We start from the raw sequence: 12,173 nt of genomic DNA, 5'->3' as shown, positions 1-12,173 counted from the left end.
TTTTAAAGATTTTATTTATTTATTCATGAGAGACAGACAGAGACAGAGACAGAGACACAGGGAGAGGGAGGAGGAGGCTCCATGCAGGGAGCCCGACTTGGGACTTGGGACTTGATCCCAGGACTCCAGGACCATGCCCCGGGCCGAAGGCAGGCGCTAAACCGCTGAGCCACCCAGGGATCCCTGCATTTTTCTTTTGACTGATATGACTGGCTTGTTTTAAATTTGTGTTCTGTCATTTTTTTAACTCCCTATGTTCTGTCAGTCTTATATTTTTTAATACACTTTTTTGGTTTTTCTTTTCACACCTGTAGCTTGTTTCCACAACCATTATAATCACCAAATTCAAGGCTATTCCAGTTGAGTATAGATGGAATTGGTTTGTTTAGAGTGAAGTTGTGGGATCCTTGAACTTTGATGGTGTAAAGGTAATTTTTTTTTATAGTTTAGGATGTGGATAGTGGACTAAGCCAGCCATTCACTAAATTTTTTGCTAAAATACTAAAAGTTGCACTAAATAAAAACTTCATTGTTTTCTATGTCTACAAATAGATAATAGAGAAAGTGATTTGTTTAGAATTGGAAACAAATTTGTGAGTTTCAGAATCACAAAAGCAATTTATATGATCCTTCTGTTATCTTTGATTCAGATGTGGAATTTCCCAATGACTATCCATCAGGTTGTCTTCTGGGCTGTGTGGACCTCATTGACTGCTTGTCCCAGAAGCAGTTTAAGGATCAGGTAAGTAAAGAATAATTCTCTTGGACACATTTGGTTTGTCACCATAGTTGACTCATACATCCTTCAACACAGAATATTGTGGAGATAGTAAGATGTTAGCAACTGAATTTAGACATGTGAAGATAATCTTCTCATAGAGAGGTACTGGAGAGAGAAAATATCAGGACAGAAACAGAAAAACTAGTGATGTTTTGGTTTCTGATACATGTACATACCTGTATGACAAGCTGTTGTGACAGTCAGACTAAATGAGTACAGGGTCCTCATCCTTTCATAAAACTTTGCTGCTTTTGGTAAAGAAACCCTCCACTATCCCTTAAATTATTTCAGTTAGATGATGGGGATGATAGGATTTGTTATTATTTTGGAATAGTTGGTATAGGCCAGAGAATTCATGATAGGCAAGTATATTTGAATTCTTATTGCCTGGACCGTGCCTATATACCATACATATATATATAGGTATGTATTTTTTATTTATTTTGATCACTGAAGATTAAACTGACATAACTAGAGTTCGTTTTTGAACAGCAGAGGGAGCCAAAGGACTTTAGCTTAATTTAGAGTCTTATGTTTAGACCCAAACCATCAGAAATCCAAAATGAGAAAGTCTATCCTTGAAGCATGAAGAGTCTTACCTAACAGTATGGTTTTCTTGTTCTTTGAACAGTTGCTTTATTATTTTTTGTTGTTATTTATTTGTTATTTATTTATTTGATAGAAAAAGAGGGGGAGCACAAGCAAGGTGAGGCACAGGCAGAAGGAGAAGCAGGTTCCCTGCTGAGCAAGGAGCCCAACTCAGGGCTCATGATCTGAGCCAAAGGCAGTTGCTTAACTGATTGAGCAACCCAGGCACCCCTGAACAGTCGCTTTAGGCAACAACTGTGCCTAGGAAAATGTTGTTCAGTTTCATTTTTCTTAGTAAATTGTTTCCCAGATTTATTTACCTATTATTTTTTTTTATTTACCTATTATTACTGTTCTAAAAACTGTTCCTATCTATCTTACCTCTCTACCCTTTCCTCATAGATTTTAACCAGTAGTCACTATCCCTCTAGTTTTCTTTCATTTTCTTGTGGATTGCCTCCTCAGCCCTTCTCTGATTACTTTATTTTTATTTATTTATTTATTTAAAAGATTTTATTCATTTATTCGTGAGAGACACAGAGAGAGAGAGAGGCAGAGACACAGGCAAAGGGAGAAGCAGGCTCCAATGCAGGGAGCCAGACACAGGACTTGATCCTGGGTCTCCAGGATCAGGCCCTGGACCGAAGGTGGCGCTAAACTGCTGAGCCACCTGGGCTGCCCATTCTCTGATTACTTTATAGATATGAGTACAGCACAAGCTTTTTGGCATGAATTTGATGCCTAGTCTTTTGTTCTTCTCTTATTACCTGATCCAAACTAGGTAAGACCATAGACACGTGGAGGCCCTTTGTTTTCCAAACTCGTGCCAATGCCTATATGGTCTTTTGCCCATTTTTCCAGGATCTCTTTTGCTCTCTTCCTTTCCCTTTTTATTTTCAGTCTAGAAGTAAAAATTATAAAAATTCCTTACATTGGTATTCGGGATGCCTGGGTGGCTCAGCGATTGAGCATCTGCCTTTGGCTCAGAGCGTGATCCTAGAGTCTCCAGATCAGGTCCCACATCAGGTTCCCTGCATGGAGCCTGCTTCTCCCTTTGCCTATGTCTCTGCCTCTCTCTGTGTGTGTCTCTCATGAATAAATAAATAAAATCTAAAAAACAAAAAACATTGATATTGGCTTTATAGTTTCTTTTTTAAGATTTTGTTTATTTGAGATAGAGAGCATGAGCTGGGGCAAGGGGCGGAGGAAGAGGGAGAATCAGGGATTTGAGCAGGGAGCCTGAAGTGGGAGTTGATCACAAGACCCTGAGATCATGATCTGAACTGAAGGCACAAGCTTAACCAGCTGAGCCACCCCTGTGCTCCAGGCTTTATAGTTTTAAAGATTCTTACAGTCATTAATAGCTTAGTATGACTTAGTATGTTATTAATATATTTTCTGCATAGTATATTTGCATTCTAAAAGGGAACTCAGGAGCATCTGGCAAGGTGAGTGGTGGCTTTGGCAAGGGGCCTTCCTTTATTTTCTTGTCAATCAAGCAAATAAGGTCATCTGATATAAGGTCAAATGATTTCATTAACTAGACAGCAAGTCTTTCTGCCACAGGTTTGTGTAGAGAAGGGTAGGAAATTGTAATCCTAGTTTATCTACACGGTATGGCAAAGTTTATGGGAATTAGAAATCTAATTAACGAAACAAATCTTTTTGGTTTCTCAGAGATACCTTTCTTTCAGGTCAGCATGATACTCCTCAAGCTTAGATTCTGTCTTGTATCCTGAGGATGCTGAGGGCAGCACATAGAAATGTAGGAATCCTCCCATATGTTCCCAGCTGGAGGTCCTGGCAACTCTCCTTATGAATTTCCCTGATGTGTGACATTAGAATATCCCAAAACACTGGAAGCCACCAGGCTTCATCAAGCAGGAATCCCTTACCCATTTTCCCTGTGGTCAGCTTTTCCGGGGCTTTTCCCCACTATTTCTTTTCTGTGTTTGGGGGTTGCTCAGGAATATATTCAGAATTGGTATTAGACCTAATTGGGGATTATTTATTGGGTAAGGATCATTAAAAAGTTGTAGCTTTGGTATTTGGCTACTTTTTAGAAAATGTCTCAAGCATCCTTGGTAATCTGCCTGTCTCTGAGCTAGGGTTCTATGATGTAAGAAATGTGATTGATTACCTAGCCTATTTTACAAACCTTATTCTCATTTCTGTAAGAATGAGTTGAAAGTTTAGGAATAATAGCTCTAGACTAGCATTTCCCAAACTATTCCATGCATGTGTTCTCTGCAGACATAAAAATGGGGGAGGTGATTCTAAATGACACATACATTTGGAAAATGTATTTGTAGCAAATTAATGTGTTTATTTACTGCAGACTTTCTCAGAGCCCTTAATATGCTAGTGTGCATTGACTCTCTGATACATCTAGTGGATATAACATGCAGTGTTCCAAAAACTTTTAGACCATAAAATCCCCTCCTCCTACCCCATGCACACTACCTAGTTACATACTGCTGAATCGGTATCTTGAGGTATATACAGCTTAGAAAATGCTAGTCTACGTATGTTTAGTATTCTTTTATTCTCATAGGTCATCTCACTGAGGGCGAATCATCCGGGAAATGGCTTCTTGACTTGTGTCTTTTTTTTTTTTTTGCATCTTCACACTCATTTCTCATCACCCAGCTGAATTACTTTTCTTTGTAAACCAGTGTAGATGTAATAATTTTTATTTCAACTGAAACTAATCTTCTATGTGACTTGGATTACATTTTATTTCTCCATTTTATTCCTAACTTTTTCCTTCCCCAAAGAAACTCAGTAAATTACTTCCTGACCTCACATTCTTGGCCTTTCTTTGATAAGTTAAAATATACTAAGCCCTCACTATTTTTGGCATCGTGTGATCATTTATTCTCTTAAAAAAATACAAAACAAAAATTTTTATTAGTGGTTGTTTAAAATCAAGTACAATACTCTGATTTTTAAAAATATGTGCTAAAAATGCTTTGCCCTGAGCCAAGAACTCATCTTCATTTTATCTTCTAAGAGTAGTATGGCTGGCATGGCTAATTTAGGCCAGAAAAAAATCCCACTATACCCTCAGCCCTCCTGAGTAATGGCAGGGATTCAACCTAGACAAGCTAAGAATGATACAGAAAAGACTGTGGGCTCAACTCAAGACAGAAAGGTAGATGAGAGCCATCTAGTTACAACTTCTCCTGTATTCCCCTGGAAGGAGCCCATGCCGTTTGCCAGCATTTTATCTGCCAGCAGCAGATGTAAGCTCTCAAAAACAGCAGGGAGGATGCTGACTGCAACAATGCATCAAGGCTGTGGTTTGTAACCTCAATAGTAAGGCAGTTAAAACTTTTTTTTTTAAAGACATTTTGATTGCCAAATCCATAACCATTAGCAGCTGTGGTTTGAACAGTTCTCTAGACCTAACAAGTTTTCAAACAAAAAGTTGAGTTGGTGGCTTTTGTTTCTACTTGTCTGTGTTGTGTTGTGCTATTTATATCTCTCCCTTCAATAGAGAATCTGATTTGTCTGAAATCTCCAAGGTCATTGATTGTTCTGTTTCTTCTGACTAAATCCATTCCTCTCCTGCCAGCTTACTGACCCTTCAGTCTTTTTTTTTTTTTTTTTTTTAAGATTTTACTTATTTATTCATGAGAGACACAAAGAGAGAGAGAGAGGCAGAGACACAGGCAGAGGGAGAAGCAGGCTCCCCATAGGGAGCCCGATGCGGGACTCGATCCCAGGACCCCAGGATCACGCCCTGGGCAGAAGGCAAGCGCCCAACTGCTAAGCCACCCAGGCGTCCCACTGACCCTTCAGTCTATTTGATCTTATGGCTTTTCTAAGAGCCAAGACCCTATCTTTAAAGAGCTATGCTGAAGCAGTTCTGCTGGGTGCCTGTATATAACTGACATCGGCAATAGAATTGAAGTCTTCAGTGGGAAAGAGAGTAGTATTACTTATTCCTTCTTCTATAAGGGTATCTAAGTGATATGGATCTTCAGGAAGATTTGTAAAAATCATGTGTAGAAATCATCATTTTCTATCACTAAAGTGTTGTCTGTCGGCCTGAGAGGTGAGCAATTAGAGAATGAAGGAATAGTCAGTATTCAAATCAGGCATTAGCCTTGAAAAATGCAGAGTCCCAAAATTTTCTTTTCTCTCTTCCCTTCCCTTCTCTTCTCTTCTTCTCTTCTGTATACCCAACATGGAGCTTGAACTCATGACCCTGAGATCAAGAGTCACATTTCTGCCAACTAAGCCAGCCAGGCACCCCTGGAAATTTTCTTTTAAAAAATGTGAAAATGTCCTTTCTGTTGTACTGAGAAAACCTGCATATTTATAGATCTAAAATATGTATTCCTAAGGAATCATGAGGGCTTTGTCAGACCAACAAAGAAGGGGAACTGGGAACTGTGTCTACCACAACTAGCCTAACCCTAGGCAGTTCTTTAAAATCACAGTGATTTTAAAGCTCACTTGAGTGAAATAGGGAATGTATTTTCAGAATTGTTGTCTAGAATATTTACTAGAATTTCTAGGTCAGAACAGATGTCTTTTTTTTTTTTTTTTTTTTTTTAAGATTTATTTGGGCAGCCCTGGTGGCTCAGCGGTTTAGTGCTTCCTTCATCCCAGGGCCTGATCCTGGAGACCCGGGATCGAGTCCCGCATCGGGCTCCCTGCATGGAGCCTGCTTCTCCCTCTGCCTGTGTCTCTGCCTCTCACTCTCTCGGTGTCTCTCATGAATAAATAAATAAAATCTTAAAAAAAAAAAAAAGAAATTTGTGAATCTGTAATTCACAGCATCGCTTACCTACCCATTAGTTAAAAATCTCTATAAAAAAAAAAAGATTTATTTATTTATTTATCTATTTATTTATTTAGAGAGAGAGACAGGGAGAGACACAGGCAGAGGGAGAAGCGGGCTCCATGCCGGGAGCCCGACGTGGGACTTGATACCGGGCCTCCAGGATCATGCACTGGGCTGCAGGCGGCGCTAAACCGCTGCGCCACCGGGGCTGCCCAGAACAGATGTCTTTAAGTTGTTTTATAACCAAAGTGTCAAGTGCTCACTTACTAAGTTGAGGACAACCAATGTATGTTTTTTAATAATCCAGAAAGCATTATACTTTCTACTGTACTTATCCCGAACAGAGGAGGGGAATATTAACACTTGTCTATGGATTTATGTAAGTTCTTTAATGTTTAGCTTTTCATCTGAAAATGAACATAAAATTCTTAATATTTTTTTAAAGATTTAAAAAAAATTTATTTGTGAGAGACAGAGAGAGGCAGAGACATAAGCAGAGGGAGAAGTAGGCTCCCCAAGGGGAGATTTATTGATTTATTCATCAATAAATACTTGAGTGCCTACCATAAGTCAGACATTGTTTTAGACACTAAAAGAAACGAGAAGGTGAATCAGCTATGGGTTCTGTCCTCAGAATATTTGAAAGACCACTAGATAGATAAAATATGAATGTAACAAACAAATACAAGATAAAAAGCAAGATAACTGTCGTGAAAAGTAGAATGTCTCTGAGGAATTTAAAGGAGGGAAAGATTGCTTCCAGCTAGGAAGGATCCCGAAGGACTTTATTAAGAATATGGCTTTTAACGGGTGTTTGAGTGACTCAGTTGGTTGAGTATGACCCCAACACCACCCTGCTTGTGTTCTCTCTCTTTCAAATAAATAAATAAATAAACAAATAAACAAACAAATAAATAAATAAAACGTTAAAGAAAAAAAAGAATATGACTTTTGAATTAGCCTTCAAGGGTCATAATAATAAAATCTATCACTTTATGATCAGCTGTTATATGCCAGTCCTATCATGTATGTTCTAATCTTCACAGCACTCCTTTCAGGATGAGTGAATTCAAGACTCAGAGAGTTAAAGTAACTTGCGTGCTGTCAGTCAGTAACTGGTAGAATTGGGATTGCTTTTCAAGTCTTCCTATTTAATCGATAGAAATGCTTATTCTAAGGAAAGGGACAAGTGTGAGGTGTGATGTTATGGGCCTGTCCAGAGAATAATAGCAAGCCAGTTTGTTGAGAGATGAGTTATGAGTGAAGTAGAGGAAGAAAGCAAATAAGAATGGAAAAATATGTTATGGTCAGATGACAGATAGCTTTGAATAATAGGCTTCAGAAGTAAGACTTTTTTCTGTAGTCAATTGTGAAATGGAAGAAGGGTGTTTAGAGTGTGATCATGGCCTTGGTTTAGGAAAATGGATCTGGCTGTAACGTGGAAGATGGATTACAGTGAAGAGCCAGAAGGTGGGGAGACTAATGAGATGGCAGTTGTCATTTCCAGGGTCAAGATATTTTTAAAGGTCTGTTCTAGGATAATGCCTGTGAAATGAGACAAGAGGGGGACAGATGTAAGAAGTTTTATGTAGGTAGAATCAATCACTTAATGTGACACCTTCATTTCAACTGTAAGTAAACCCAGGCTTAGAGTGAAAGTGGTCTGCTTGATCTAGAAGGAATCTGCTATAAACTTGCTGTCTTCTTGCAATCTGTTCAAGGCTTCTTGATTTGTCATCTAGTCTACTGTATGCACCAGGTGGCAAATTACCTCTTTAATTTAAGATTTTATTGCTCAGGATATTATATAATCATACATTCAGCAAGTATTTACTGACCATCTGCCATGTGCCACGCGCTGTGCTAAAGACTAAGGATCCATAGTTTTAACAAGACATTCCATTTTTCTGGATTTTTTTTTTAAGATTTAATTTATTTATTCATGAGAGACATAGGCAGAGGGAGAAGCAGGCTAGCAGGGAGCCTGATGCAGGACCTGATCCTAGGACCCCCAGGATCACGACCTGAGCCAAAGGCTTAACTGCTGAGCCACCCAGGTGTCCCTCTTTTTGAATCTTTAAGTTTGGAAGAGACCAAGACAAGAAAACCCATACTAATTACCGTATGAAAAAGGAATGAAAAAGGAATGCACAAAAGAGAAGCCCTAACTCCTAACTCATCTTGGCTGGAGGCAGGGTGGGGAGGGTTAAGGAAGCTTCTTAAAAAAAAAAAAAAAAAAAGGAAGCTTCTTAAAAAAATGTGAGTCCTGAATATACCACCCCATATCATGTCTCCATACTCCTGTCCATTGGGACAGTTCCTGTTCATCCTTTAAAACAACTCAGATGTCACTCTCTCTATAGGGTCTTCCCAGACCTCAGTTCGTTTTCTCCCTGGCAGGACTATATTATTTCCTTCTCTGGGCTTTGTGTTCATATTTCTAGTACTGCTCTGGCAGGTGAGTTGGACAGAAGGGAGCAGATGGTTGAAATGTTTAGGAGGTAACGTCTATATGATTTGATTGGATATGTAAAGTGAGAGAGAGAAGTCTAAGATAAATGGGTTTCTGGCTCTGGCAAATGGGTGAATGGTAGTATCATTAGTCCAGAAGAGAATTTTCTTTTAAGGTAAATAACTTTAAATGACCTGTGGTAAAGAAAACCTGTATTGTAGCAGTAAAAGAAAGATGTTCTGTGGTATGTATCACCATACAAAAATAGATTTTCTTATGATTTAAAAAGCCAAATTAATTCTAGGAGTGCCTGAATTCTAGAAGTGCTTAGTTGGTAGAGCATGCAACTCTTGATCTTGGGGTTGTGATTTGAGCCCCACATTGAGTGTAGAGTTTACCTAAAAATAAAATCTTGGGGCAGCCTGGGTGGCTCAGCAGTTTAGCACCGCCTTCAGCCCAGGGCCTGATCCCTAAGACCTGGGATCGAGTCCCACGTCAGGCTCCCAGTATGGAGCCTGCTTCTCCCTCTGCCTGTGTCTCTGCCTCTCTCTGTCTCTCTCTCTGTCTCTCTCTGTGTCTCTCATGAATAAATAAAATCTTTAAAAAATAAAATAAAATCTTAAGGGGTGACTGGATAGCTCAATTGGTTAAGTATCTGCCTTCAGCTCAGGTCATGATCCTGGGATCAAGCCCAGCATCTGCCTCCCTGCTCAGTGAGGAGCCTACTTCTCCCTCTCCTGCTCCCCCTGCTGTGCACTCTCTCTCAAATAAATAAATAAAATCTTTAAAATAATAATAAGACCTTAAGAAAAAAATTTAATTCCACACACAGTGTTATGGTTGTTACAATTTTTTATTTGGATAGTTTAAGATAGTTTAATCTGTTTCGTTCTCAAAGACAAATGTCATTTTATGAAGGGATATTGTTAATGGTAATAGCACCAGATTGATTGAACAATGATATTATGTTAATTGATATCAAAGGATGCTCTGAACTCTGCCTCAGAATAATTGTTCTCAGTTGAGTCAACCAGCCGTTGGGAGATAAATTCTAAAATTGTCAGTTCCCTTAACCCAAGAGTTTTAGCATTCCTTTTTTTTTTTTTAAGTTTGTTTGTTTGTTTATGAGAGAGAGAGAAGGAGGCTCCATGCAGGGAGCCTGATGTGGGACTCCATCCCAGGACTTCAGGATTATGCTGTGGGCCGAAGGCAGGCGCCAAACCGCTGAGCCACCCAGGGATCCCCGAGTTTTAGCATTCTGAGTTATTAGTCCCAACGTAGACTTCAATGGTTAAGGACCTTACAAGGTAGTATCTTTAAGAGCAATTTTCTTCTAGTTCTCACTAGTTTAAATTGGAGTAGAAGCCTGATAGATGAAATTTAAGACCAAAAGTAACTGTCATGTGTGGGTGATTCCCATTTAAGTCTTAAAGAGTCAGGACAGAAAAGCTATGAGGTTAATTTTAGAGAAAGTATACTTGCTTCGGTTCTCTTGTGCATTGAGGTTCTAGCATAGGATTTCCAAGGGCACAGAAAGCCACAGTGGAAACTTACCTGTGAGTGGGATGGGACCAGGAAACTAATGCTATGTGGCTTCAACTAGGTCCTTTTCCACAAATGACTCTAAGACCTTTAAGCTGGGGGATCCCTGGGTGGCTCAGCGGTTTGGCACCTCCTTTGGCCCAGGGCGCGATCCTGGAGTCCCGGGATCGAGTCCCACATCGGGCTCCTGGAATGGAGCCTGCTTCTCCCTCTGCCTGTGTCTCTGCCTCTCTTTCTCTCTCTGTGTCTATCATGAATAAATAAAATAAAATCTTAAAAAAAATAAAAGACCTTTAAGCTGCATATCATTCATCCCTTATTCTTTTCACCTGGAGAAAATATAAACTCTAGCATTGAGCTATAAATCCCCTGTCTTTGATACTGGGTACATGATTTTTTTTTTTTTAAGATTTTTATTTATTTATTCATGAAAGACACAGAGAGAGGCAGAGACACAGGCAGAGGGAAAAGCAGGCTCCCAGCAAGGAGCCCGATGCGGAACTCGATCCCAGAACCCCAGGATCATGCCCTGAGCCAAAGGCAAACGCCCAACCACTGAGCCACCCAGGCGTCCCCTGGGTACATGATTTGAATTGGGTACTAGTATATGAGAGTTCAGCGATCCCTCTTTGGGCCGGCTAGCATGATCTTTATCTAACTCTTCACACATAATGGTAGTCATGTTGTCAAAGCATCACAATCAGTATATTAGTCTGATGTGAGAAAACTTTTATCCTTTAGCAGCATAGGACTTGAGGTACTAGTTGTGTGTCTTGTGAAACCTTGAATTGCTTTGAGGGAAAATGTAAACCAGAACTATTAGAGAACACAGTTGTTTTCTGGATATGCTTCTTTGGATCTGTGTGCTTGTGTCCTTTTTATCAGACTCATTTCCTTCTCTTTTTCTGAGTATTGTCATCTCAATATTCTTGGAATTGGTTTTCAGCTAACTAGATTTCAGAGCCTAATTTCATGTCCTATCTAGTTCCTCAGAGTTCAAACCAAGAAAACCTACAGCAAATATATGTTCTTTGTCAATGAGTTCCTTCTTAACTGTTTGCTTTAGCTGTTAGTTCTCTAGAGAGAGATCTAAGACTTATAGGTCATCTGGGGATTTGTTGTGAAGAGTGACATCGTTTAGGAGTTACTCATCCTTTCAGGACAAGGACTAAATAAATGGAGGCTTGCAGAGTTGGTGAAAAATGGGCACATGGCTCTGAATTAGTAGTGACTGCTAAAAAAAACTAGTAAACTCTTTCCCCTTATGGAAATTGTAAAAGAAATGTTTTCTAGATGTCTGGTGAACAATTTCCTTCTGGAGAAGAGAAGAAAATGGCTGTTTAGTAGTTAATTACCTGTTATGTTAGACAGCTATGAAACTTATGAGCCATGAAACCCAACTGCCCCTCCTCCCCCCAGCAGGCTGGAAACCAGGTGACAGGAGTCATGTTTTCATAGGCAAGAACAGCAGCAACTTCCTGAGGAATCTGTTGCTGAATTTGAATTGTTGCTTTGAGTTGCTTGGTTTTATCATCTACATTCCCTAACCTGTTGTGCTATCTTAGTGATGCTTCCTCTAGCATCCTCTCTAAATTGGTTATGATATTCAGTTTATTTACATTGTTTACAAATATGAACCTCCTTTCTCTTAATTTACTTTTCTTTTTTTGCGTTTTTTAAATTTTTTGCTTCTTTTTTAAAAAAAAAAGATTTTACTTATTCATTCATGAAACATGCATAGAGAGAGAGGCAGAGACACAGGCAGCGGGAGAAGCAGGCTCCATACTAGGAGCCCAATGTGGGACTCGATCCTGGGACTCCAGGATCACGCCCTGGGCTGAAGGCAGATGCTCAACTGCTGAGCCATCCAAGCGCCCCCCTTTTCTTTTTTTTTTTTTTTAAATGTAAGCTCTGCCCCCATATTGGAGCTTGAATTCACAACTCTGACATCAAGAGTTACATACTCTACCAACTGAGCTAGCCAGGTGCCCGTAATTTAATTTTCTCTCCATCAG

The 12,173-nt window shown here is 39.5% G+C and overlaps 1 protein-coding gene across 2 annotated transcripts in view; it reads left to right on the top strand.

Moving 5' to 3' along the window:
• Positions 1 to 12,173, top strand: part of TRIP4 (thyroid hormone receptor interactor 4) — a 60,253-nt gene that overhangs the window by 31,784 nt on the left and 16,296 nt on the right. For both annotated transcript variants that reach the window (XR_005986261.1, XM_041745651.1), the window contains exon 11: positions 651 to 742. Coding sequence is in view for 1 of the 2 variants with exons in the window: in XM_041745651.1 (XP_041601585.1) it covers positions 651 to 742 (92 nt within the window). In the remaining variant the exon portion in view is untranslated. The remainder of the gene's footprint in view (positions 1 to 650; positions 743 to 12,173) is intronic.

The sequence above is a fragment of the Vulpes lagopus genome, chromosome 2 (genome assembly GCF_018345385.1).
Source record: "Vulpes lagopus strain Blue_001 chromosome 2, ASM1834538v1, whole genome shotgun sequence".
Lineage (NCBI taxonomy): Eukaryota > Metazoa > Chordata > Mammalia > Carnivora > Canidae > Vulpes > Vulpes lagopus.
This window is presented reverse-complemented; position numbering and strand designations above follow the sequence as displayed.